The 25,323-nt window shown below is 39.2% G+C and overlaps 2 protein-coding genes across 5 annotated transcripts; both read right to left on the bottom strand.

Annotated features, from left to right (window-relative positions):
* Positions 1-298: 298 nt before the first annotated feature.
* On the bottom strand, positions 299-6,151 carry LOC148044750 (uncharacterized). The gene has a single exon (XM_087720557.1). The coding sequence runs from the start codon at positions 5,916-5,918 to the stop codon at positions 4,068-4,070; it is 1,851 nt and encodes a 616-aa protein (XP_087576683.1). The 5' UTR covers positions 5,919-6,151; the 3' UTR covers positions 299-4,067.
* A 2,554-nt stretch (positions 6,152-8,705) lies between these two features.
* LOC148044749 (proteasomal ubiquitin receptor ADRM1-like) lies at positions 8,706-24,069 on the bottom strand. 4 transcript variants are annotated; one of them, XM_087720552.1, is made up of 7 exons: positions 23,958-24,069; positions 17,046-17,256; positions 16,046-16,162; positions 15,101-15,224; positions 14,318-14,404; positions 12,952-13,033; positions 8,706-11,899 (listed from the first exon to the last, which is right to left on the bottom strand). In XM_087720552.1, exons 2-7 carry the CDS (start codon positions 17,253-17,255, stop codon positions 10,663-10,665), a joined length of 1,857 nt encoding a protein of 618 aa, XP_087576678.1. In that variant the 5' UTR covers position 17,256; positions 23,958-24,069; the 3' UTR covers positions 8,706-10,662. The 4 variants fall into 4 exon arrangements, with proteins under 4 accessions (XP_087576678.1, XP_087576679.1, XP_087576680.1 ...); XM_087720553.1 differs by having other exon boundaries at positions 12,952-13,012; XM_087720554.1 differs by lacking the exon at positions 23,958-24,069 and adding an exon at positions 16,817-16,948 and having other exon boundaries at positions 17,046-17,184.
* Positions 24,070-25,323: the final 1,254 nt, after the last annotated feature.

Here is a 25,323-nt window from a genome sequence, read left to right as displayed (position 1 = left end):
AATATAGCATGAGGCATCATGTGGGTATGGAATTCTTCCCAATGCTGACGGGTGAGTAGAACACAACTATCTGCAAATATAAAAGTTTTGGGTGTCAACCCATTGGCCTGGAGTCAAGCTAACATATGCACAAGCCTTAATTCAAAACAAGGTACCAAGGTAAACACAATGGAAGTAAGCAGCCAAGAAAATAACTACTTTTTTCACATAAAAAAATATCTGCTTTAAGTTAATACCTATCTTAATATTTAACATGATTATTTGTTTTATTTTAAAAGTGCTTCCCCCCTCCCCCCCCCATGGAAGTGTCAAATGTAAGGCAGTGCTTAAGTTGTGAAGGTGGTGCTTTTAGTAAGTGCAGGTAAAAATGTAAACAATCTAAATGACTATCTTTTTCATAAGGAAGAAAAAAAACTCCTAATATAATTAAAGCTTTTAAGTCATCAAACTTTAGTGTGCGTTTCAATTCTACTCTGTTCCGAAGCATTATATTTAGTATAATAGCCTGCCGTTGGTTAGAAATGAGATATATCTATGTGGGAGAACGAACTTGCAGCTTAGGAATTATAAGTGTTCAAAGACTCGTGTGGATTTTGAGTCACTCTGGATTCTTGCTAGAAACTTTTTCCAATAGGATCAGCAGCGTATCTGTTAGGCTGAGGTGTCCCTGGGGTCTCCAAGTTTTGAATACTTCAAAGATATATTTTATTGTTCAATTTTATTTTATTCTTAAAAAGTACCTATCTTCTCTTTTTAAGAAAGGAGCTATTTTTCCCACCGGTTATAGCGAGTTAATTCTGGCCAAAAAAATAAAAACAAAACAAAACCATGAAATGATAAATTGAAGGAAGCTAACAAAAACATGCAAGCATCTTTCCCCTTTACATAATTTCATGTTGCAGCTTCAGGAAAATGAGTTAACAGCACTTCAGTATTTTGGCAAATGTACATGACAAAACCTTGATCAGTGATGGATGATTTTCATTGCTTTAGGAAAAATATATTATTTTCTTGTCATGACATAGCCCAATAGCCGCTGGACTCATTTAAGTCTTATCAATTCTGGGCAAAAGAGCAACTTCCATTCAAGGTTTTCAATAGTTATCTGGACAGTCAAAGAAATTTCTATCAAAATATCCTCCCGAGTATAGCCAGTCAGCAGTCCCAGTATATGGATTCGTGTCTTGGTAAAACCATCTGTAAATATTTTTTTTTTAAAAAAGGCAACAGATAATTTCATCTTACAGCCATGAATTGGAGAACCGGGACACAAATTTCGGTTCCTACAGATGAGAGCCGGTATTTTAAGTCACATGTTAAAAATGCTAGAAGTAGAGAATATTTAAGAATATTTTGAATAATCCACCATATTTTTATCCAAAATGCTTTGACTTTTTTACAAGTCCACCATATATGATAATACGTAGCATCAGCATAATCACATCTCCAACATTTAGGTTGTAAGTTTGGATACATACAAGCTAATTTTTTAGGATCTAAGTGCCATCTATAAAACATCTTCTAAAAATTCTCTCTCAAGTTTTGGGCTTGCGTAAATTTTACATTTCTTACCCATATCTTTCCCCATGTTTCCATCATTATAGGTTCCTCAAAATTTTGTGCCCATTTTATCATACAATCTTTAACTAGCTCTGTTTCAGAATCTATTTCTATCAATATATTATATAACCTTTTTATATGCATTTGACTATGGTCCCTAATTTGTTTTACTAAATTATCCTCATTTTGCATAAAACCAATTTTCTGATCTTTTTTCCATCTGGCCTGTAGCTGTCCATACTGAAACCAGGTTTGAATTACCCTTTCCTCTTTTAATACATTCAAAGGCTAACTGTAGTACACCTCTTTCTGTGGTGAGGAGCTCTCTGTATGTGATTACATCCTGTTTTTGTTCTATACTTATATTCTCTATCGCATGTCTGGGTACTGCCAACATGGGTATCTTATCATTTAATTTATATTGGTATTTTTTCCAGACACGCAATAGAGCATTCCTTAAGATATGACTTTTGAAAACCTTATCCACCTTATCATATATTAAACAAGCATGCCAACCATATACCAAATCATACTCAATATTCAATATTCTATCCTCTGTTGAGTTGATCCAATCACTAATTGTTGGTAAAACTACTGCTTCATAGTATAATTTTAGGTTGGGCATTTTCAAACCTCCTCTTTCACATATGTCTTGCATTATATTAAGTTTTATTCTTGGTTTCTTCCCTGCCCAAACAAATTTATTAACACCCTTCTGCCATTCTTCCAAATTTGCATCTTTTTAAAGTATTGGTATCATTTGAAAAAGAAATAGAAAATTAGGCAAGACATTCATTTTTACTACTGCTATCCTTCCTAGCAAAGATAGTTGTAATTTTTCCCATTTGTTCATCTCTATCTGTATTTTATGCCATAATGGTTCATAATTATGCTTATATAATTTCCCGTTTGAGGTTGTGATATAAACTCCTAAATATTTAATCTTTTTTACTATCTCGCAGCCTGTTATTCTTTCTAGTTCTTCTCTTTGATTTGTAATCATATTTTTAACTATCATCTTTGTTTTCCCTAGATTTATTTTGAACCCAGATACTTGACCATATTGATTGATTATGTTCATTAGACCTATAGCTGATTTCCCCGGTTGGGTTAAAGTTACAACCGAGTCGTCCGTCTGTATTCGTAATGCCTAATCTTAATTCCCTGTAGATCATCTGACCCACGTATTTTATTCAACAATAACTCCAGGGTTAAGATAAACAATAATGGAGATGGGGGACACCCCTGTCTTGTTCATTTTTTGATTTTAAAGGATTCTGTTAGACTACCATTAACTATAATTTGTGCTGTTTGTTTCTGGTATATTGCCTTGATAGATTGTGTAAAGTACTCTCCAAACTGCATCTTTTGTATTATTTTCATTAAAAATTGCCAATTCACTCGATCAAATGCTTTCTCCGCGTCCAAGAATATAAGCGCTGCGGGGACTTGTTTATTCTTTCGCAAATACCCCAATATACTAACAATTTGTCTTTCATTACTTTTCACTTGTCTCCCTTGTATGAAACCAGCTGATCATTGTGAATCATTTGTTGTATAACTAACACCAACCTATTTGCTAATATTTTAGCAAAAATTTTATAATCTGTATTAAGTATTGATATGGGCCTATATTTTTTTTGGCTGGCTGAGATCTTGATCTTTTTTTGGAATCAGGGAGATTAAAGACTGTTCTCCAAGATGGTGGTACCCTTCCTTCCAGTTGAATTCTATTAAATAGTTCCCTAAGAGGTTCTACCATTTCCAATTGTAAATTTTTATAATAAACCGCTGTCAGTCCATCTGTATCAGGGGCCTTCCCAACTTTTAACTGTTTAATTACCAGGAGGATTTCCTCCGAAGTTATTGGTTGGTTCAATCTCTCCCTTTGCTCAACTGTAACTATGGGAATTTTCTCTTTCTCCAAGTATCTATCTATGTCTAAACCTTGTATTTTATCACCAGTGTACAGTCTTGTATAAAATTCTAAAAAAGCCTTTTTAATCATATCCTGTTGGTAAGCTTCTTTTGTATTCTATTTTTTCTATAGTATGAGATTTTTGTTTTTTCCTCATCATATATGCTAACCATCTACCTGGTTTATTTGCATTGCAAAAAGTATTATGTTTAGCATATAATAAATTAGTAGCTACTTGGTCAGAGATTAACATGTTAAATTGCCCTCGTAGTAAAGTAATTGCCTCTTCTGTCTTCTTATCACCTGGATTAGATATTAGCCCCTGCTCTTTCTTCTTTATCTCCTCTTCTAATTCCCTTCATTCCCCCCCCCCGTCTATGTCTATATAGGTTATTTAAGTTTATTAAAACTCCTCTCATATACGCTTTATTTGCATCCCAAATATTTCCATAGATGTTCCCTTATTCATATTAAAAGCAAAATATTCTTTCAACAGTTTTTTACATTCATTGATATTTTTCTCATATCTAAATAAATTTTCACTTAATCTCCAAGACCTTCTAGGTCCCTTCCCATATTCCAGTTCCATTCAAACCGGGTTATGATCTGTAAAAGCTCTCAGGCATATCTTCGTCTTCTTCACCCTAGAAAGGAAATCATTTGTGATTAATATAAAATCAATCCTAGAAAAGGACTGGTGCCTATCAGAAAAAAATGTGAAGTCCTGTTCTTTAGCATTCCTTTCTCGCCAGATGTCTCTTAGTTCGATATCATCCATCATATCAAAGAAAGACTTAGGTAATCTTGCACATGTTTGAATATTTTGCAGTAGTCCCTTCTTGTCTTTCCTGGTATCCAATATTCCGTTCCAGTCACCCAATAATATACACGATCTATAATCCCATTGTATTAACTTGGTATGGAGCAATTTATTAAAAAAAATTTGTTGTTGATTGGGGGCGTATACTCCCGTTAAGAGTGTCTTCTTTCCTTCTAATAATAATTCAATTGCGATATATCTTCCTTGAGGGTCTGCTTCAATTAATTCAGCCTTTAAGTCCTTTCTTAAGTATATAACTATATCGTTTTTCTTCTCTGAAGCAGATGCTACAAAATGTTGTCCCAATCTTGCATTCATCAAATATTTCTGGTCATTTGTTCTAATAATTGTTTCTTGCAAGCAAATTGCATCATTTTTAAATTGTTTCAAATAATGGAATATTCTTTTCCTTTTTTGTGGTGAGTTTAAGCCATTAACATTCCAGGTTAAAAATTTGTCATCTTTAGCTCCCTGAAGCTTTTCAAGAGCCACCTGGAAATCCTGTAATTTCATCTTTGGCCTGGCTCCCCCCACAGCTTCTGTATTAATATTTGTAGTTTCTTGAATTGTTGTCTGGACTTGTTGCATCTTTAATTCTTGCTCCTTATGTTTAGTAGCCGCTAGAGTTTGTCTTTGCTCCATAATTCCTTCTGTCTCCACAAGAAGATTGAAGGCTTGAGCAGCATCCATTGATCCTTGAATATCTTGCTGTCTGGCTTCTCCTGCTTCTTCCCTTTCTCTAAATCCTGGAGATGGAGGGTAACCAGCCTTTAATACATTGTTGTAAAAATCTCTGGCCTTCCAAACTGAGTTGAGATGATATCTTTGTCCCGAATAGTTCACCACTAATCCGGCTGGAAATTCCCATCTGTATTGTATCCGGCGGTTTCTGAGTTCATCCACTAAAGATGCATAATCTTTCCTAGATCCAAACATTTTAGGTGGAATTTCCTTCAAAACTAACACCTCCTGACCTGCAATTTGCAACTTGGTTTTATAGGACGCTTGTAGTATCAGGTTCCTTGTATTCCTGGTAGCAAAGTAGATTATAATATCTCTTGGTAATTGTCTCTGTCTGGCAGTCCATGAATTAACGCGGTAAATTTTGTCAATTTGCCAATCATACTCAGCCCTGGGTTGACCAATTAATTGGTCAAAAGCTTCTGCAAGAATCTCTTTCAAATTTTCTTGGTTATTTTCTTTCAGGCCTCTTATTCTCAAAGCAAATTTACTCTCTAAGTTCTCATTGGACTGGTTAATTTCTTCCACCCTATCCTCCAATGAGATCACTTTGCTAGCCAGACCCTTACAGGCATCCACTATGTCTTCTCTTATTTGTTGAATAAGGGTTTCCATTAAATCACACACTTCATCAGATAACCTTTTACAGGCAGTTCTGATGATCTCTCCTAACACAGAAGTCTGTTCCTCGAAGGCGTGTTGAATAGCTTCACGAAAAAAATCCTTCGAAAGGGGAGGAGGTAATAATGACTGCAATTTGTTTTTCTGGGCTGGATTTGATATCTCCAACCCACTTTCTTTGGATCTTTGACTGGATGGCCTGTATGCTGCTGAAGAAGCTTCTTCTTTTTTTAATGAATATTTTATTTCCATTTTCATAACACACACTCACATGTATACTATACGTAGCCTGTATCATATAGTATTAAATAATAATTACATCAGTTCCTCTTGTCAACAATGCCCAGAAAAATAGAAGCCCATTATAGCTCTTCTGCTCTCCATACACCTCTTTCTTCTACCACCCTCCAACTTTCTATCTTCCCTCCATCATCCTTTTCTAGTCTACTTCCCCTCCCTTTCTACTGCTCCTCTCTCTACAATCCACTCCTCCTTATCCTTCTCATCTTCCCCCCTTACCCACTCTCCTATCCTTCTCATCCCATCTTTCTTCTCCCTTCTGTTTCCCACTCCTCCTCTCCTTGGTGTATTTCCGCTACATGGCAATATGCTTAACCTATCATAGTTTTAAGAAAAAATAGTAATAATAATAGTAATGAGAATATAAGAAAAAAGAAAAAAAAACAGTATACATGTGGGGTCAAATTACATTAAAATCTAAGACGTCTCATCAAACCTGATATATATCCCTCCCCCCCACCCTCCCCCAGCCTACCCTCCCCCGACTTCCCAGAACCCGTACACGGAATAGATTTTTAACAAACAGTCTAAAATATCTTTGAAAAAAGAATAAGAAATTAATAACATCTTTACATTGAACTTAGCTCCTCCTTGCTAAACTAGCTTTAAACAATTTAAATCATTACTGATCTTAAGCATAGGCTATCTGGAATTTCTTACACCCGTACTTATTTTGTATATAATCAATCTATTTTTTTTTCTTTGAAAATACGTTTATTTCTATTTCATTCCATACAATCACATGTATACTGTGCATAACCGGGGCATATAACATTGAATAATTAACACAGCCCTCGCTTTTATAGACAATACCCCCCACAATACAAACCCAATATACCACCTTGACCCACCATACACCCTCTTTCACCCCCCTCCAACTTTCATTCTTCCTTCCAACATACCCCTCTACTTCCTACTTCCCCTCCCCCTCTATCACTCCTCTCTCCCAATACATTCCCTCCCTTCCTTCTCCTCCTACCTCCAATCCTCTCTCCCACCCTCTCCACCCCTCCTTCTTCTTTCACTCTACTCCTCCCTTCGGTGTACCTCTATTGTCTACCAATATGTTCAGCTTGTCCTATTTTTACACTAACATTAAAAAGCCACAGTATACAAGTGCAATCATGTGCTTTAAGATCGAACACATATTATATTTCCCCCCTCCCCCTAGAACCCCACCTCCCTTCCCTCCCCCCGACTTCCCAGAGCCCGTACACGGTATAACTTTATAGCAAACACAGTCTAAAATGTCTTAAAACAAAGCGGGGGGAAAAAAAGGTCGATAAGATCTCTACATTGAACTCAGCTTCTTACTGTTACCCAAACTTTAAACAGTTTAAGTTATTGCTAATCTTAAGCATAGGCTATCTGGAGTTTCTTAGTCCCATATTTGCTTTGTGTATAATCAATCCATTTTTTCCAGTCTCGTTTATATCTCTCGTTTGAATGTTCTTTAAGATATGCTGAAATTTTTGCCATTTCGGCTAAGTTTATAACTTTCAAAGTCCATTCTTGAGTTGTAGGCACGTCTTTCTTCTTCCAGTATTGCGCCACCAACAGTCTTGCTGCCGTTATTAAGTACAGAACCAAGTTAATCTCTACCGCTGTAAAGTCAGTACATATACCTAGTAAAAACAACTGAGGGGTGAATTTTATCCTTCTTTTGAAGATATTTTGCAGGATCCACCATATTTTTATCCAAAATGCCTTAACCTTACGACATGTCCACCATATATGAAAATATGTAGCGTCAAGAGAACCACATCTCCAGCATTTAGGCTGTACATTCGGATACATAGAAGCAAGCTTTTTGGGATCTAAATGCCATCTATAAAACATCTTATAAAAATTTTCTCTCAGATTTTGTGCTTGTGTAAATTTCACATTTCTTACCCATATTCTTTCCCATGTGTCCAGCATTATTGGTTTCTCAATATTCTGAGCCCATTTTATCATACAGTCTTTAATCAGTTCCATTTCGGAATCCATCTGTATTAGTACATATATCCTCTTTATATGCATTAAGCTTTGATCTCTTATTTGTTTAAACAAATTATCCTCAGCTTTTACAAAGCCAGGTTTTTTATCTATTTTCCACCTAGCCTGTAATTGGCCATACTGAAACCACGTTTGAACTACCTTCTCCTCTTTAAGTACCTCTAAAAATTTTAATTGTAACACCCCCCTTTCTGAAGTAAGAAGTTGTCTGTAAGTGGTTCTATCGTGTTTTTGTTCTATATTCATATTTTGAATTGCATGTCTAGGAATTGCCCACATGGGCAACTTATCGTTTAGTTTGTGTTGATATTTTTTCCAGACCCGCAATAAAGCATTTCTTAAAATATGATTTTTAAAATTCTTATCCAATTTTTTGTTAAATAACAAATAAGCATGCCAACCATATACCAAATCATGTCCCTCGATATTCAATATTCTATCATTGGTTAAATGGGTCCAGTCACTAATTGCAGATAATGCCACTGCATCATAATATAATTTTAAGTTAGGTAATTTCAATCCTCCTCTTTCACGTACATCTTGCATTATTTTCATCTTTACCCTCGGCTTCTTTCCTGCCCATACAAATTTGTTGATACCCTTCTGCCATTCTAAAAGATTCGCATCTTTTTTAAGTATTTAAGTCAATCTATTTTTTCCAGTCTCATTTATATCTCTCATTTGAGTGGTCCTTAAGATATGCAGATATTTTCCAATATTATAACAAAAATCATCCGCAAAAGCACGCACTCCAAGCCCCGTATTTTATTCAACAATACTTCCAAGGTTATAATAAACAATAGTGGGGACAAGGGACAGCCCTGTCTTGTACCTTTTCCAATTTGGAAAGAGTCTGTTAAACTTCCATTGACTATAATTTGAGCCGTTTGCTGTTGATATATTGCTTTGATTGATTGTAAAAAAACTATCGCCTATTTGCATTTTTTGCAATATCTTCAACAGAAATTGCCAATTAATTCGATCAAAGGCTTTCTCAGCATCCAGAAATATGAACGCAGCAGGAATTTGGTTGTTCTTTCCCAAGTATTCTAATGCATTAATAATTAATCTAACATTACTTTTCATTTGTCTCCCTTGAATAAAACCTGTTTGGTCCGTGTGTATCAATTGTTGAATAACCAACATTAACCTGTTTGTTAATATTTTAGTAAAATTTTTATAATCTACATTAAGTAATGAGATAGGTCTATAGTTTTTTGGTTGAGTAGTTTCTTGATCTTCTTTAGGTATCAGGGATATAAAAGCTGTCTTCCAAGATGGAGGTACCTTACCTTCCGTTTGAATCTTATTAAATAATTCTCTAAGAGGTTCTACCGTTTCTAACTGTAGGTTTTTATAGTAAGCCGCTGTCAAGCCATCTGTGCCTGGTGCCTTCCCTGCCTTTAACTGCTTAATTACCTGCAGAATTTCCCCCGAAGTTATTGGTTGGTTCAATTTTTGCCTCTGCTCTTATACAGCTCTTTAAAAAATTCCCGGAAGGCCTTTTGAATCTCATCCTGTTGGAACACTTCCTTCCCTCTGTAGATCAATTTAGATATTTTTTGAGAGTTCCTTTTTTTTCCTAATCTGATAAGCTAACCATCTGCCAGGTTTATTTGCATTACAGAAAGTATTGTGTTTTGCATATAACAAACTAGTAGCTCCCTGTTCAGAAATCAACATATCAAATTGAGCCTTTAATATAGTAATTGCTTCCTTAACCTTTGTATCCCCTGGGTTCAATGTTAACTCCAACTCTTTCCTCCTAATTTCATCTTCCAATTCTGTTCGTTTTACCCCTTGTTTATGTCTATGTGATTTATTTATATTTATCAACACTCCTCTCATATATGCTTTGCTTGCATCTCATACAAATTCCATAGGTGTACCCTTATTCATATTAAAAACAAAGTATTCTGTTAGCAATTTTTTACAATCATTGATATACTTTTCATATCTAAATAAGTTTTCATTCAATCTCCAAGACCTTCTTGCCTGTACCACCCCTCCCAACTCCATCCAAACTGGGTTATGATCCGAAAGAACTCTAGCCGCAATCTTTGTCTTCTTCACCCTAGAAAGCAAATCATTAATGATTAATATGAAATCAATCCTAGAAAAGGATTGATGCCTATCAGAAAAGAAGGTAAAGTCATATTCTTCTGCATTTCTTTCTCGCCAGATATCTCTCAGTTCAAAGTCATCCATCATATCAAAAAAGGATTTAGGTAACTTTGCTCGCATCTGAGTGTTTGGGCGAGAAACTTTCTTATCTCTCCTAGTATCCATAACACCATTCCAGTCGCCCAATAGTATGCAAGACCTATAATCCCACTGTACTAATTTAGCATGAAGATTTCTATAGAATCCATCTTGTTGTTGATTAGGAGCATAAATTCTCAAAATCAATGTCTTTTTCCCTTCTAGGATCAAATCTAATGCGATGTATTTTCCATAGGGATCTGCTTCAATTAATTCAGCTTTCATATCTTTTCTTAAGTATATAACTATACCATTTTTCTTTTCCATAGCAGAAGCTACAAAATGTTGACCAAGTCTTGGGTTAATCAAATGTTTTTGATCGGTTGATTTAATATGAGTTTCTTGCAAACAAATTATATCATTCTTGAACTGTTTAAGATAGTGAAATATTTTCTTACTCTTCTGTGGAGAGTTCAATCCATTGACATTCCATGTTAGAATCTTAATTGTCATCTTTAATTTCCTGAAGCTTTTTTAGAGCCTCCTGCATAGCCTGTTTAATCTTTGGCCTGGCTCCTCCCACTGCTTTTGGACTGATTACTGTAGCTTCTTGACCGATAGCAGGTGATTGTTGAAGTTGTTGCATTTTGGCTTGTTGCTCCATTCGTCTGGTAATCATACGGCTTGGTCTTTGTACCATAGCACCTTGCGCTTCTAGGAGAGAGAGATGATCCATCTTATCTGGTAGTTGTGTGGTTTGCTGTCTATCTTGTCCTTCTTGTGATCTTTCTCTGGATCCAGATGGTACAGGATGTCCAGCCTTCAAAATATTGTGATAAAAATCTCGAGCTTTCCATACTGAATTGAGACGGTATCTTTGCCTATCAAATGTGAATATAATGCCGAATGGTGCGTCCCATCTATACTGTATCTGACGATTTCTAAGCTCTTCAACTAAGAAAGCATAATCTCTCCTGGCTCTTAACATTTGAGGTGGTATCTCTTTCAAAACAATCAGGTCTTGACCCCCAATTTGGAGCTTAGTTTTATAAGACTCTTGTAATATTGTGTTTCTGAGCTCTCTTGTGGTAAAATATATAACAATGTCTCGAGGGAGCTGCTTCTGCTTTGCCAGCCAAGAATTAACACGATAAGCTTTATCAATTTGCCAGTCAAATTTAGCCCCCGGTCTTCCCAACAGACTAGCAAAGGCTTCTGAAAAAATCTGTTTCAGGTTTTCCTGCTTATCTTCACGCAACCCCCTTACTCTTAATGCCAGCTCCATTTGTCTGTACTGTATCATAATAATTTTTTTTTCAGCATTTTCAACTTTTTGTTGCACCACCTCTGTTTTCGATGTCAAATTAATATTGGCTTCATTAAGATCCTCTAGACTATCTTTAATTCTGGAAACACGTTTTGTCAGTACATTTACAAGCCCCAGCATATCATCACTGATTTCAGCAAACCTGGTATCAATTTTATCACGCAACTCCTTAAAAAGTTCTTTTATCTCCTCTTTAAAATCTTTAAGTTGGTCTTTCAAGTCAAAAGCCACGGCCAGCTCCTTCAGGAAGAATTCTTTCGTAAGTGGCTCGCCTATAGGGGGAGTAGGAGGCAGAGACTGCAGTTTTGTGCCAGGTGCTGAAGAAGCTTCTTGGATGAGAAGCGAAACGTCTTCAGGGAAAAACCAGAAAGTCAAGTTGCCTCTTGAAAAAGGCACCTTTGGGACAGCTGGTCTATATAGTTAACACAAAAATTATTGAAATAAGTAAGAAGCACTGATATTTTTCCCAAATAAACGCAGTCCTCCACTTATGACCAGTCGCTTAGCAACTATTTGAAATTACGACCCCCAAAGAGGTACTTACAACCCAGTTGCAACGTTTCCCCTGTCACACCGCATTTCAGGCACTTGGCAACCAGGCTGCATTTATGGTTGCTTGCAGCATCTCTTTAGTCACATGACTACAATTTTTGATGTTTTTGCTAAAAACTGGTGTTCCAGTATTCAGCAAAAACATCCTAAAGCAAACAATGAGTTCATTTAACGATCACGGTGCTTGCTTAATGACTGCCTCAAAAAAAGGTCATAAAATTGGATCAGTCACGTGAGGACCTGCGTTGCAACCATAATGGGCAGACTGCATTGCAATCGTAAACTAAGGACCAGCTGCACAAGCATAATTCTTGGGGGGGGGGCTAATATAATGAGCTATGAAAGTGGCACAGAAGGCTGACAGCTCTCAGAATTGTTATAGTCCTCCTTGGACCTCCACTGATGAACTGACAACGTCCCTTCCCATCTCACACTTGTAGGTGCAAAACTGGCACTGAAAGAACTATTTGTCCAGAGTGCCCTATAACTATGGTAACTTTAAGATGCCACAATTACAGCATGGCTCAATTGGTTCAGCTAAAGGAGATCTGATTTTGTGGCATAAAATTGCTCTACTGTGAGGCTGAGAGGTCTCAAAACATTAAAGGTAAAGATTTCCCCTAACCTAAGGGTCCCCAACTCCTGGTCTGTGTTCTGTGGCATGCTAGAAACCAGGCCACACAAACAAGCGAAGCCCCATCCATGGGATGCAGGCAGCATGTGAATCTCCTTCCTCCCCGCCACTCTGGTCCACTGAAAAACCTTTCTCCATAGGACTGGTCCCTGGTGCCCAAAAGGTTGGGGGCCACTGCCCTAACTACTCATGTCCAACTCTAGGGGGCAGTATAATGAAATTAACTTCTATCCCTACCTTAATATTTAAAAGGAAATTTAAATAGTTAAACTTCTTACCTGGAAGAAGAGCTGCTCGTTGGAGGCCCCCCACTGCCCAACAGACTAGCCAGACCGGGACCTGTAAGAGCATCAAGACCACCTATTGGCACAATTAACAATAAGATTTTTTTTAAAAAAGTCATTTCTTAGAAAAAAAGTTTATCAAAACATGTATTTGGAAAAGTTTATTCTCTCGCGAGAGGCCAAATTTTGCATTCCAACACTGTAAAACTGTTATCAGTGAGAGGACCTCTCAATCTTGCTGTGAACTCTCAAAAGGAATGACCGAAATAATGCCTGTGTACCATGTCTTCCACAAATTTCATATATCAAACCAATCTAGATCCCACAGATTAGGCCTCCTCCGAATTCCATCCGCCGGCCAATGCCAACTGGCGACTACCCAGAGGAGAGCCTTCTCTGTGGCTGCTCCGACCCTCTGGAACGAGCTCCCGGTGGAGATTCGAATCCTCGCCACCCTCCAGGCCTTCCGCAAAGCCCTTAAAACCTGGGTGTTCCGACTGGCCTGGGGCTAAAGAGCTTTTGCCCCCCCCCCCTCGAATGGTATGGTTGTTGTGTGCTTTTAAATTGTGTATTGTTTTGTTTGTCTTTTTATCCCTTATCTGTATCCCCTTCCCTGACTTGGATTGTGAGCCGCCCTGAGTCCCCTCCGGGGAAAAGGGCGGCATATAAGTGCAATAAATTCAATTCAATTCAATTCAACACCTCTCCCAAAGTATCACACTATCCAAATATGCTTACTGAGGATCTCATGCCACACTGAGGTAAGTGAATGAAAGAAAAGGAAGGTGAAGGGGAGAAAAGGAAAGGGAATGAAAGGAAAGAGAAAAGGAAAAGGAAAGGGGGAAGGGGATGAGAGGCGAGGAGAGGAAAGGAAAGAGTTCTTCTTTGTCTTGTTCTATTAGTTTTGATTAACATGGAAATATTTAGAAGCACCATTCTTAGCTCTTTCATATACTAGAAAGCAACAGAACAATTCTACCTGCATTCATGCAATAGGAGGAGTTTGGCATCAATTCAGTGGTTGGCAAAAGGTCTTGCTGGTTGACCAACCAATGAAGAAAAAAAATGATTTAAACCAGGCCTATCAAACTGGCGGCCCATGGGCTGAATGCGTCATGCGCAGGCCACACCCATACCAACTCCACAAAGGCAAAAAAGTCACGATATGTCACATAACACGATTGAGTTTTGGCACCTGTAGTTTATACTAATGCTCCTGCATCCCACACCAACATTCACAAATCAGGGGACTTTGGTTTAAGTATAGTCTCATCAGGGGAAAGATAGGCATTTTCTAAAACTAAAAGCAAAGACAAAATTTAAATATCATTCTTACATAAATATCATGAAAGCACTTTACCAAGTCCTCCTAAGCCCATTGGTCCAATCAACTGCATCAGCTGGTTATGACTCATGTTTCCCAGAAGACTTTGCAAGCCACAATCACCTAAAAAAATAAGACAAAATATTTTTAATCGTGCAACTAAATGCCACACAATGAAAACTGTTTAACAGAATGAAAGTTTTGGTGCTACTTTAACAGATATACCCAAAAATGCATTTTAACACTTTCCTTTCAGAACATTTTCCTACAATCCATTCGAAAACTGGTTGCAGGAACTGGGTATGGCTACTCTACAGAAAAGGAGGACTAGGGGTGACATGATAGTAATCTTCCAGTATTTGAGGGGTTTCCACAAAGAGGAGGGTGATTGGACCAATGGGCTTAGGAGGACTTGGTAAAGTGCTTTCATTTTCCAAAGCACCAGAAGGCAAGACAAGAAGCAATGGATGGAAAGTAATCAAGGAGATAAGCAACCTGGAATTAAGAAGAAACTTCCTAACAGTGAGGACAATTAACCAGTGGAACTGCTGGCCTCCAGAAGTTGTAGGTGCTTCATCACTGGAGGTTCAAGCTCCAAGGTCCTTCCAGCTCTATTCTGATTGATTGATTGAACTGCAGATGCTGCCTAATCTAAAAGTATATATGCTACTATCAAAGCACGGGTTTTTACTATTTTATATGTGATTTTGATGTTTAGCCAGCATCGAAGATTTTCTAACCGGATTTAAAAGAATTCCTAAAGAACCAGAACTAAATGACTAATCCTGAGCAGAAAGAGCTTCTTGGAAAGGCTCCTACCTCCAAGGGCAGAAAGTTCATGGCCCCCACTTCCACTGCCTCCTAGAGCTCTAGGAATGGGTGGATTGTTGACGTACTCGTTCACCTTACGACAATGCTCTTCATCTTTCTCTGTCTTAGGTTCCTGGAAGAAAGAAAGGAAGGAAGGAAGGAAGGAAGGAAGGAAGGAAGGAAGGGAAAAAAAACATTTTCTTCAGGACAGATGAGTATTTCTAAACATCTTAGCTTTCTCAATAGAGGTCCTCAATTTATGCCCAATTAGCCACCATTCGAGGTTACAATGGACACTCCCCTGTGTTTCCCCACAAATAAGAACCTGTCTTATATTTTGTTGTCACCAAAAAAGGCACCAGGTCCTTTTTGGGGGGAGGGGGGGGTGAAATGTCATCCACTGACTCACCTCACTTGTGCAAGTCACCCCCAGCCTCTTTTTCACTTCAGGAACCTCTTAATCCAGCAAGGGCAGGAAGGCTTTCCTGAAGGCCTCTGCAGCCGATAACAGAACTCCAGATCAATCCAGAGCTCTGTTATCAGCTACAGAGGCCTTCAGGAAAGCCTTGCAGGCTGCAGAAGAACTGGGCCGAGGGGTACAAACCCTGGCTGCAACTGTCTGAAGGCAGCTCCATCCCCCCATCCCCAACCTAGCTTAATTTTACCCGTGCACCATGGAGTGGGTGGGGTCTTAATTAGGGTTTATTTTGGGGGTAGAGCTTATATTGGGTGCATGGGTAAAAATCAAGTTAGGACTTACTTTCTGAGTAGGTCATATTTTCGGGAAAACATGGTATGACCTCGATCCAAAGTTGTGGTGGCTACCTCTTCCCTATCAATTTCATGATTGCTCTCACTTAAAATCTTCTCTAGATGCACTGGCGTTCTACTGTACAGAACCACACTAAAATTCCCGGAGAAGCGCAGGACACAGAGACTGAGGAACTCGCAAACCTGCATCCAGAAGAACAGTCTCTTGGATCCAGCCTTGAACTTCAACACATAGACACGGCCAGTAGTACACTGAGACACCCTCTTAAATTCACAGTCATCAGGAAATATGATCAAGTCCTAAAAAAAACAAAGGCAGGATCTAAATACTTACATAATCTATCAATGCTGATCAACAACTAACTTCTCAATCTACAATAAGGGAAAAAGAAAACTTCATGTTCGATTGCTCCCTTGCAAGGTACCATTCCAATTATCCAGGGGGGGGGAATCAAATCTTCTAGATCAAATGTTCTCTCATTCCCATCTATTGTCCAGGCAAGAAATTTGGGGATTAAAAGATGCCTGGAAAACCAAAGCAATTCCCTTTCTTGAAGGTTCATTTTCAAAGAAGAGAAAAATTATGGATAGTGACTCAATATGCTTCATGAGAAAAAAACAGGATGCTCCAGGGGAAAGCAGAAAACATAATTTGTACACAATTTGAATTATATGTTTATCGGCATGGTTTTCAAGAAAGAACTGCAGAAGCTAGATGCACAATGAAAGTAAATAAATACTTGCCTCTATGCAGAAAGAGGTAATTCTACATAGATTCACATATTCTATATTTATTCTGTTTCTTGCTAAAATAGGAGCACGAGAGAAAAGGGGACTAAACTATGTCACCCCAAAGCATGTAACTTAATTTCTTATTATAAGTGAGAGCCAGCTTGGTCTAGTGGTTAAGGTGCTGGCCTAGAAACCAGGAGACGGTGAGCTCTAGTATCTCACCTTAGGCATGAAAACCCGGCTTGGTGACTTTGGGCTAGTCACTTTTCTCTCCGTCCAACCCATCTCACAGGGATGTTATGGTGGGGAAAATAGGAAAAGTTGCCGTGAGTTACTTAGAGGTGGGGTGAAACTCTAATAAATAAAAAAGCATAGGAGCATTCTATTTTAGCTATCAATGGGCAAACATGCTATAAATCTATGTATCCAATGGCTGGAGTGTTCCACTTACATCCTCCACGTTCCCAGATGTCCTGTCTTTCCAACAGAAGTGAATGAGGGAATCATCCGTTTGCTGTATGTAGACAAGGCCCTTCCTCTTATCAGGGGTGACCGTGCTGCTTTTCAAAGACATCTTTCCTGCACGGAACTCGACCAGGTATTTGCTTGATGAGCCCCGAGAGCCGGGCACCAAGGTTGGGAATAAAGCACCAGAAGACATCCTAGAAAGAGATAAGAATTCATCACGAACGCTTCAGTCCTGGCAATCACGTTTCCAGAAAAGTAATATAGATACATTCAGTTTTGGCAGCTGGCACAGCATCAAATCTGACCCCCTAATTCAATCCTCTCTACACGCCTATGACATCTTCGAAGAAAAACAACAAGAAAGTCCAGTTGCCTCTTGAAAAAGCACTTTTGGGACAACAATGACCTGGATGGCTGAGAATCTCCACAGACATCTAGCTATGCACTTTCTCTTCAAATGGCGTGAGAGTAGGAACGGATTTCCAGGAGAAAAAATTGCAGACTACAGGGACCATTTGCACTTCAGTTTGAGATGCAGACAACACAGACTCTTCCCCAACAGCTTGTGCCTGTGTTCAACAGTGAAGGGACACAGGGCATAAGCATCCTGCAGACAGCACAGCTCCACAACACACTGCCCCTTTTAGCAGTTCCAAGAAGACACCAAACTCATTTGCACTACTCAGGTGACCCTGAGGACACAGACGAATGTCCAAGTAGCCTCAACAACTCTCTAAAAAAATGCAAATAACCTGCAAGGAATATAAACCCTTCCATTCCCCACCATCCGGTCAGAGGTGAAGAAGCTTTTTGGATGAGAAGCGAAATGTCTTCAAAGCAAAACAAAGTTCAGTTGCCCCTTGAAAAAGCATATTTGGGACAACCAGGACCTGAATGATTGAGAATCTCCATAGACACCTCCCTATGATGCTATTGTTGTTAAGCAATTTCCCACTTGGGTTGCACCAATTACAGTATTAGTTTTATCTGAATTTGGGGTATTCTCTTGCAAAAATATGGATAATGAAGAACACAATTCCAACTGCTGAAGTAGCTATGCTATTATAATTTTCATTAATTCTTGCGTGCCAAAAGAAATTGGTTTCTTTTTTTCTCTTTAGAACTAGTAATCTGCCTCTTCACATTCAATTCCAGTACCAAATCTTCAATGTAGAAAAACAATGCAGACAAATGTTAAAAAAAGTAGAGTCCAGAGTCAGGTGCTATTTCAGAAATGTTTGATGCAGATTTCATGGAAGATTTATACATTATTAAAACAGAGAAACTGCCAAATGAAACAGCACAAAAGCCCAACAATCTACCACAGCTAGATTTTTGAGAATAGTGCTTAATTTTCAAATAAAGTATTGAAACCAAGGACAGAATGACTATCACTTTCCTCATCAGATAATCACACATCCCTGTGGCCAAAAATAAAACCTGATCAACATAAAAAGGGACGCCTACCTTTAAAAAGTCATATTTTTTTTGTTATCAATTTCTTATTCTTTTCTCCAATATATTTTAGACTGTGTTTGATAAAAATCTATACCGTGTACGGGTTCTGGGAAGTCGGGGGGGGGGGGGGAGGTTGTTGGGGGTTGGGGGGAGGGATATATATCAGGTTTGACGAGACGTGTTAGATTTTAATGTAATTTGACCCCACATGTATATTGTTTTTTTCTTATATTTTCATTACTATTATTATTACTATTTTTTCTTTAAAACTAGGATATGTTAAGCATATTGGCATTTAGCAGAAATACACCAATGAGAGGAGGAGTGGGAAACAGAAGGGAGAAGAAAGATGGGAAGAGAAGGATAGGAGAGAGGGTAAGGGGGGAAGATGAGAAGGATAAGGAGGAGTGGATTGTAGAGAGAGGAGCAGTAGAAAGGGAGAGGAAGTAGAGTAGGAAAGGATGATGGAGGGAAGATAGAAAGTTGGAAGAAAGAGGTGTATGGAGAGCAGAAGAGCTATAATGGGTTTCTATTTTTCTGGGCATTGTTGACAAGAGGAACTGATGTAATTATTATTTAATACTATATGATACGGGCTATGTATAGTATACATGTGAGTGTATGTTATGAAAATGAAAATAAAAAATATTCATTAAAAAAAGTCATTTTTTAAAAAGTATATTAATTACTTGATAGCATTTTAGTAACTATATTGGGAGTCCAGCAAAATAAAAATGTTATTGCCAAAAGCACATTTCTTCAAAAAAGCTCAAGTGCAAATGAATTTGACTTGAGAGAAGCAACCTAGAAATAAGGAGAAATTTCCTCAATGGAATATCTTGTCTCCAGAAGTTGTGGGTCTCCAACATTGGAGGTTTTTAAGAAGATATTGGAAAGCCATTTGTTTGAAATGGTATAGGCCCGTGATGGCGAACCTATGGTACCCATACCACACCTGGCACGCAGCCATCGGGCATGCAAGCCATCGCTCATCTCAGCTCCACCGGACATGTGTGCGTGCCTCTTGCCAGCCAGCTGGTTTTCGGGCCTCTGCCGCGCATGCACAGGGTGCATGCAGGGAGAGTGCACGCACGTGCATGGGAGGCCGGGGGGAATGTTATATGTGCATGCACAGGGGAGTGGGGGGAGTGCGGGGGTCACAGGTGCATGCGTGGGGCGAACACAGGTCATATTGCATGCATGGGCCACACTGGTGGTTTGTGCGTGCACTGTATTATGGGTGCATGTGCGTGCTTTAAGCACTCGACAACAAAAAGGTTAGCCATCACTAGTCATATTTATAAACAGCTATTCTGAAGTTCTCCAAAACAAAGGAAGGATAAGGGTTCTGAAGGAACCAATCCATGTCCCCTATAACAGACACATGCTCCTTGCTTTCATGCTATCCTCTTCCAACTACATTCTTCCTTTAAAAGCCAAGAAAGTCACTTAGGAATCTTAGGTCGTGACATAAGCAATTTTTACAACAACAGCACTTTGGTGCATATCAAATTATCTTTGGGTAAGATTATCAGAGACTTGGGGAAGATGACATAGCAAAATAAAATTTGTCAAACAAATACTAGATTTCCAATTGCTCCTCTTTAAATTTTGTATTCACTTATCCAAGAAGGTCTATTTAAATTAGACATCCAGTCTATTCCTAATGGTCAGCCAAGTGCTCAAATTTGCTTTGTTCAATGTCTGTGATTTTGAAGAGATAAAGTAAGAATATTCATTTTGTTCCTTCAAACTACATAAAATGTGCACTCCTCTATTACTCACATTAGGTAAAGGTTCCACTCGCACATATGTGCTAGTCATTCCCAACTCTAGGGGGCAGTCCTCATGTCCGTTTCAAAGCCGAAGAGCCAGCACTGTCCTAAGATGTCATGTGGTTGGCATGACTATATGCCAAGGGCGCAGGCAACACTGTTTTCCCACCAAAGGTGGTCCCTATTTTTCTACTTGCATTTTTTATGTGCTTTCGAAATGCTAGGTTGCCAGCAGCCGGGATAAGTAACGGGAGCTCACTCCATTACGCAGCACTAGGGATTTGAGCCGTCAAACTGCCGACCTTTCTGATAGACAAGCTCAGTGTCTTAGCCACTGAGCCACCACGTCCCTATTGCATTCCACTCACATTAGGTAGAATGTACCATAATAATTTTAGTAAGGTCTCCTCCAAATAGCAACCTACCTAGCAAAGGAAAGCTAGAAAATAAGCTAAAAAGAATTGCAATTGTATACATTAGGCTACAAGGCCCTCTATGCCATATGGATCTGACTTTGTCAGAACAATGTTGGGGCAAACTTAACATTAGGGCTAAAATACAAATATTACAAATCCTGAGAGGCTGCAGTACCAGTTGCATCAAAATGCATAAATGTTTGCATAAAAGTATTCTGGCTTTGATCCCAGTTGATGATGCAACAGTCATGCAAATGAGTCTACTGATGTATAAATGTTTTCCCAACACTGAGCTCAAATATCACCTTTGCCATAGGTATTCATTTATATCCCGCCTTTATTATTTTTGCAAATAAGGCTGGCAAATATACCTAATGCTCCTTTGTCCTATTTTCCCCACAAGAACAACCCTGGGCTGAGAGAAGGTGACTGGCCTAAGGTAACCCAGCTGGCTTTCATGAGTAACGCATGATTTGAACGGAGTCTCTAGCTGGGTACCTTAACATTAGCCCAAACTGGCTTTCTGTATACAAGGGGAAAATTGTAGTAAACTAATTAATCACATTACTCCATGAACTTTATTAGCTGGCCTAGAAACCAGGAGATGTTTGAGTTCCAGTCCTGCCTTAGTCATGAAAGCCAACAGAGTTAGCCTCTCAGCTCAACTCTTACTGGGTTGCTGTTGTTGGGAAAATAAGAGACAAGAGAGTATTAGGTATAGTTTGTCACTTTGAGTTGAACATATAACTCTATATTATACATACACACAGGCTGGATAATAAACTAACAGTAACTACCATGCTATATTTTAAATATTTTAAAAACACAGTATAAATATATTGCATGCATATTAGTCTTATCACCTTGACAGACTTAACTGAATGAAAAAATTCCAGCATGTACAGTAGAACCTCTGGTCACAAATGCTTCTGACCACAACCAAATTGGCTTCCGATAAAAAAAAATCCATATTTTCTTTTTTGCAGCCAATTTCTCCTTCCATGCCTTTTTTTTTTTTTTTGTAAGCACCAAATTTCCAAAATTAGGTCCGGATCACGACCAAACCAGTTTGCAACCAGTTATGGAACAAATTATGGTTGTGACCAGAGGTTCTACTGTACAGATAGTCCTTGACTTATAATTCATTTAATGACTATTTGAAGTTATAAAAGAACTGAAAAAAGAGACTTATGATCATTTTTCTTATTTATGACTGCTGCAGCATCTCCATGGTCATGATAAAAATTCGGGTACTTGGCAATTGACTCATATTTATGACAGTTACAGTGCCCCAGAGCCATGTGATCACCTTTTGAGAAGCAAAGTCGATGGGGAAGCCAGATTCACTTAAGTATGTTACTAATTTAAGAAATGTGGCAAATGTGTTAGAACAAATGTGGCAACAAAGGTCCTAAAATGAGATAAAACTCACTTAACACGTCATGCTTAGCAACAGAAATTTTGGGCTCACTTGTGGTCGTAACTTGTGTAGTAGTGGACTTTATGAAACAGAAACAATTAAAATAAACTCAGATACAATTACTATGTCTTCTCATAGTTCCTATCACCCATCTCCTCCCACTTATGACTGAATGACTTTAACTTTGTTGCTTGTATCCTTAGGATTTATATTGATATTGTTTCTTGATTGCTTATTTGTACCTTATGACTATCATTAAATGTTTACCTTATTATGATTCTTGATGAATATATCTTGTCTTTTTATGTACACCGAGAGCTTATGCACCAAAGGCAGATTCCTAGCGTGTCCAATTACACTTGACCAATAAAGAATTCTATTCTATTCAATTCTACAACAAGGTGGCAAGAACAATTGTGTTTCTCAATTTTTGTGTTCTCTCAAACCACCAACTGCAGTAGTCTTGGAGATTAAAAGGCTTTGCCAAAACAAACAAGTAAGGAATCCCAAGTCAAGAACAATCCCACGAGGACGGGACTGGCATCATTTGGGCCCTGTGGAAAAGGGTAGGTTTGGCTGGCACCCTAAGAAGAATGAATCTCACCACTGCAGGCCCCTTTTTCTTCAGTTGCACCCAGACAGGCAAAAAACCCTGCAAGCGGAAAATTAGCAAGGAAAGGATGTGTTAGCTCCAAGCTCTTTCTGGGTGGAGGCCATGATGACTCTCCCCTTTTGCTCCCACACTGGATCTTTTCCCCCTTCAGTCAATCAGAATAGAAATCAAAACCGACAGATTACTTCTGATTGGCAGGTGGACTGCCAAGGATCAGCCAGAATAACTGAGTTTGGAGGCTTGGGGAAATCAGACCCTCTGGAGATGAATGGAACAGAACAAAATAACAAAAGCTGGAACAAGATTGCTTTTTAAGCCAACGGTGACCTTTGGCTGCTTACTGGCATTTTCTTGCTCTTAATGAAATAATATTGATGGCCCTTTAGGATCTCTGTTAAAATAACTCAGTATTGCCTGCAATGATCCCAAGGTGTCAAGCAGGATAACACAAAAGGTCAGCTTCCCAAAGCCACAGGAAGTTGATACCTTTATGAACTCCCGTCAGAATGGCATCAAATCAAAGAGAAAACTCTGAGGGAAATGGACCTAAACCGTCTGATTCCCCCCGCCCTTTTCATAGTCCACATTTGGATCCCATTTAAAGATGCCAATTGCAAGTGGAATTGCAATGAACCTGTAGAAGCACTCTAAAGTTACACATGGGATTCTGAGATAAGGAAGGAACATGTTTCCCCAACAATAACCAGATATTTTAGAATAGAATAGAATAAAAGAGTTGGAAGGGACCTTGGAGGTCATCTAGTCCAACCCTCTGCTTAGGCAGGAAACCCTACACCACTTCAGACAAATGGTCATTCAACATCTTCTTATAAACTTCCAGTGTTGGAGCATTTACAACTTCTGGAGACAAGTTGTTCCACTGGTTAATTGTTCTAACTGTCAGGAAATTTCTCCTTAGTTCTGAGTTTCTTCTCTCCTTGGTTCCCCCCACCCCATCCATTGCTTTGTCCTTTGGTGCTTTGGAGGTTAACAACAACACCCCCTTCTTTATGGTAGCCCCTCATATACTGGAATACTTCTTCAGCCCAACCTTTCTAAAACCGCCCCTGTAAGCCTCACCTGGGTGCTGGACTACAATTCCCATCATCCCCAACCCCCGTTCGGACTTGAAAGGGTGCGTTTGAGCGGTTGAGAAAGGCTACCCTCACCCACAACTTTTCTGGGCGCTCCCGCCGAGCCCGCCTACGGTTACCTGTCGCCTCAGTTGGGCCTCCCGCCGCCCGCCTCTCTTCCCCTCAAAAAGCTTCGACGGTCTCTTCCGGCTCCCCTCAGCAGCCCTTCCAGTCACACCGGAAGCCCGCCTTCCTTCTAGCCTTTGCCTCTGTTTAATTGGCTGGAAGTTTCCCCGCCCCTACATTTCTCCTTGGTCAGAAACCGTGCCACTCAAAATACGAAGTCTCATTCTCCAGTCGCGAGACTACACGAACCAGCATGCACCGCGCTCCGAGACGCTCTTTCCGCCTGCCTTCGGCTATTGTGCTGTGTCACGTCGGCCGGGCGGAAAGAAAGAGGGGGTGGGGGAAGGGCGGGGCTTCGGAACTGCGGAAACGTTGGAGAATCGCGTCCTACGACGGAAGCGTAGTGTAGCCTGGAGGTTTGCAGTATTGCGTGTTCCCCTACTGTAGATCTCTTCCTTCTATATTGCATTTACGCTAGACAGCCACGCACGATAATTATCCATTTTTTTAAAAAATATTGTTTTAATCCGCTTCCTCCTCAGCCTGTCAGGGCGGCCAGTTCTCCCCTCCCATGAGTTCGAGCCTAGCAAAGTTTCATTTTTCTGCAGGGTAGATGAGACACGTGTACTGGGGTTGTTTGAACCAAGGTGGGGTTTTCTTCCAAGACTCCTCACTGAGGATCTTTACAAGCTTGTTTTCGCTCCTAGAAAAGGCAGCTAGAAAAGGAAAGCTTCAACTATTCGCCTCCTGATTAAAAGACTCAAAATACCTGAAACTCGCCATAGTCTAATGCTAGATACAGGTAGTTCTCGACTTAACAACAGTTCGTTTAGTGACCAAAGTTACAGCAGTGCTGAAAAATATGACTTGGAACTGCTTTTCATAGTCGTGCCCTTTGCAGCATTCCTCACGATCGTGTGATCAAAATTCAGATGCTTGGCCACTGAATTTTATTTATGACGGTCGCAGTGTCCCGAGGTCATAAGATCTCCTTTTTGCAACCTTCTGAGAAGCAGTCAATGGGGAAGTCACATTTACTTAATTTATCGACTGGAGTGATTCACTTAAATCGCTGTGGCCAGAAAAGTCATAATGGGGCAAAACTCACTTAACAAAATGTCTTACTTAACAGCAGAAATTTTCGGCTCAATTGGGGTTGTTAACTCGAGGACTATCTGTACAAAAATGGGAGCTTGCTATTGTAGCAGAAAATGAGACAAGACCAGCTCTTTGTCAGAGGGAGAGGTTTATTTGCGCAAAGGTTCAGGAGCGATTGGTCAAGCAAAATCTGAACCCCGAAGGGCAGTTATTTACAGTCTTTTATACTCTTAGACATCTTATCGATCATCCCAAAGTACCTGGCTTTCCTGTGTCACGTAG

Source organism: Thamnophis sirtalis, unplaced genomic scaffold (assembly GCF_051295495.1).
Source record: "Thamnophis sirtalis isolate CommonGarterSnake01/CBP01778 unplaced genomic scaffold, rThaSir2_p1.2 scaffold_7, whole genome shotgun sequence".
Lineage (NCBI taxonomy): Eukaryota > Metazoa > Chordata > Lepidosauria > Squamata > Natricidae > Thamnophis > Thamnophis sirtalis.
Note: the sequence above shows the minus strand (reverse complement) of the source record. Positions and strands in the feature narration are given on the sequence as shown.

Bases quoted from the DNA above. Each gene is read 5' to 3' on its own strand.
- LOC148044750 (XM_087720557.1), bottom strand. From the start codon at position 5,918: ATGAAAATGGAAATAAAATATTCATTAAAAAAAGAAGAAGCTTCTTCA.
- LOC148044749 (XM_087720552.1), bottom strand. From the start codon at position 17,255: ATGTCTTCTGGTGCTTTATTCCCAACCTTGGTGCCCGGCTCTCGGGGC. The intron at 16,163-17,045 runs GTAAGTGGAACA...TGTTTTTTTTAG, and splicing joins CATCTGGGAACGTGGAGGAT to GACTTGATCATATTTCCTGA. The intron at 15,225-16,045 runs GTTTGCGAGTTC...TCTTTCTTCCAG, and splicing joins GACTGTTCTTCTGGATGCAG to GAACCTAAGACAGAGAAAGA.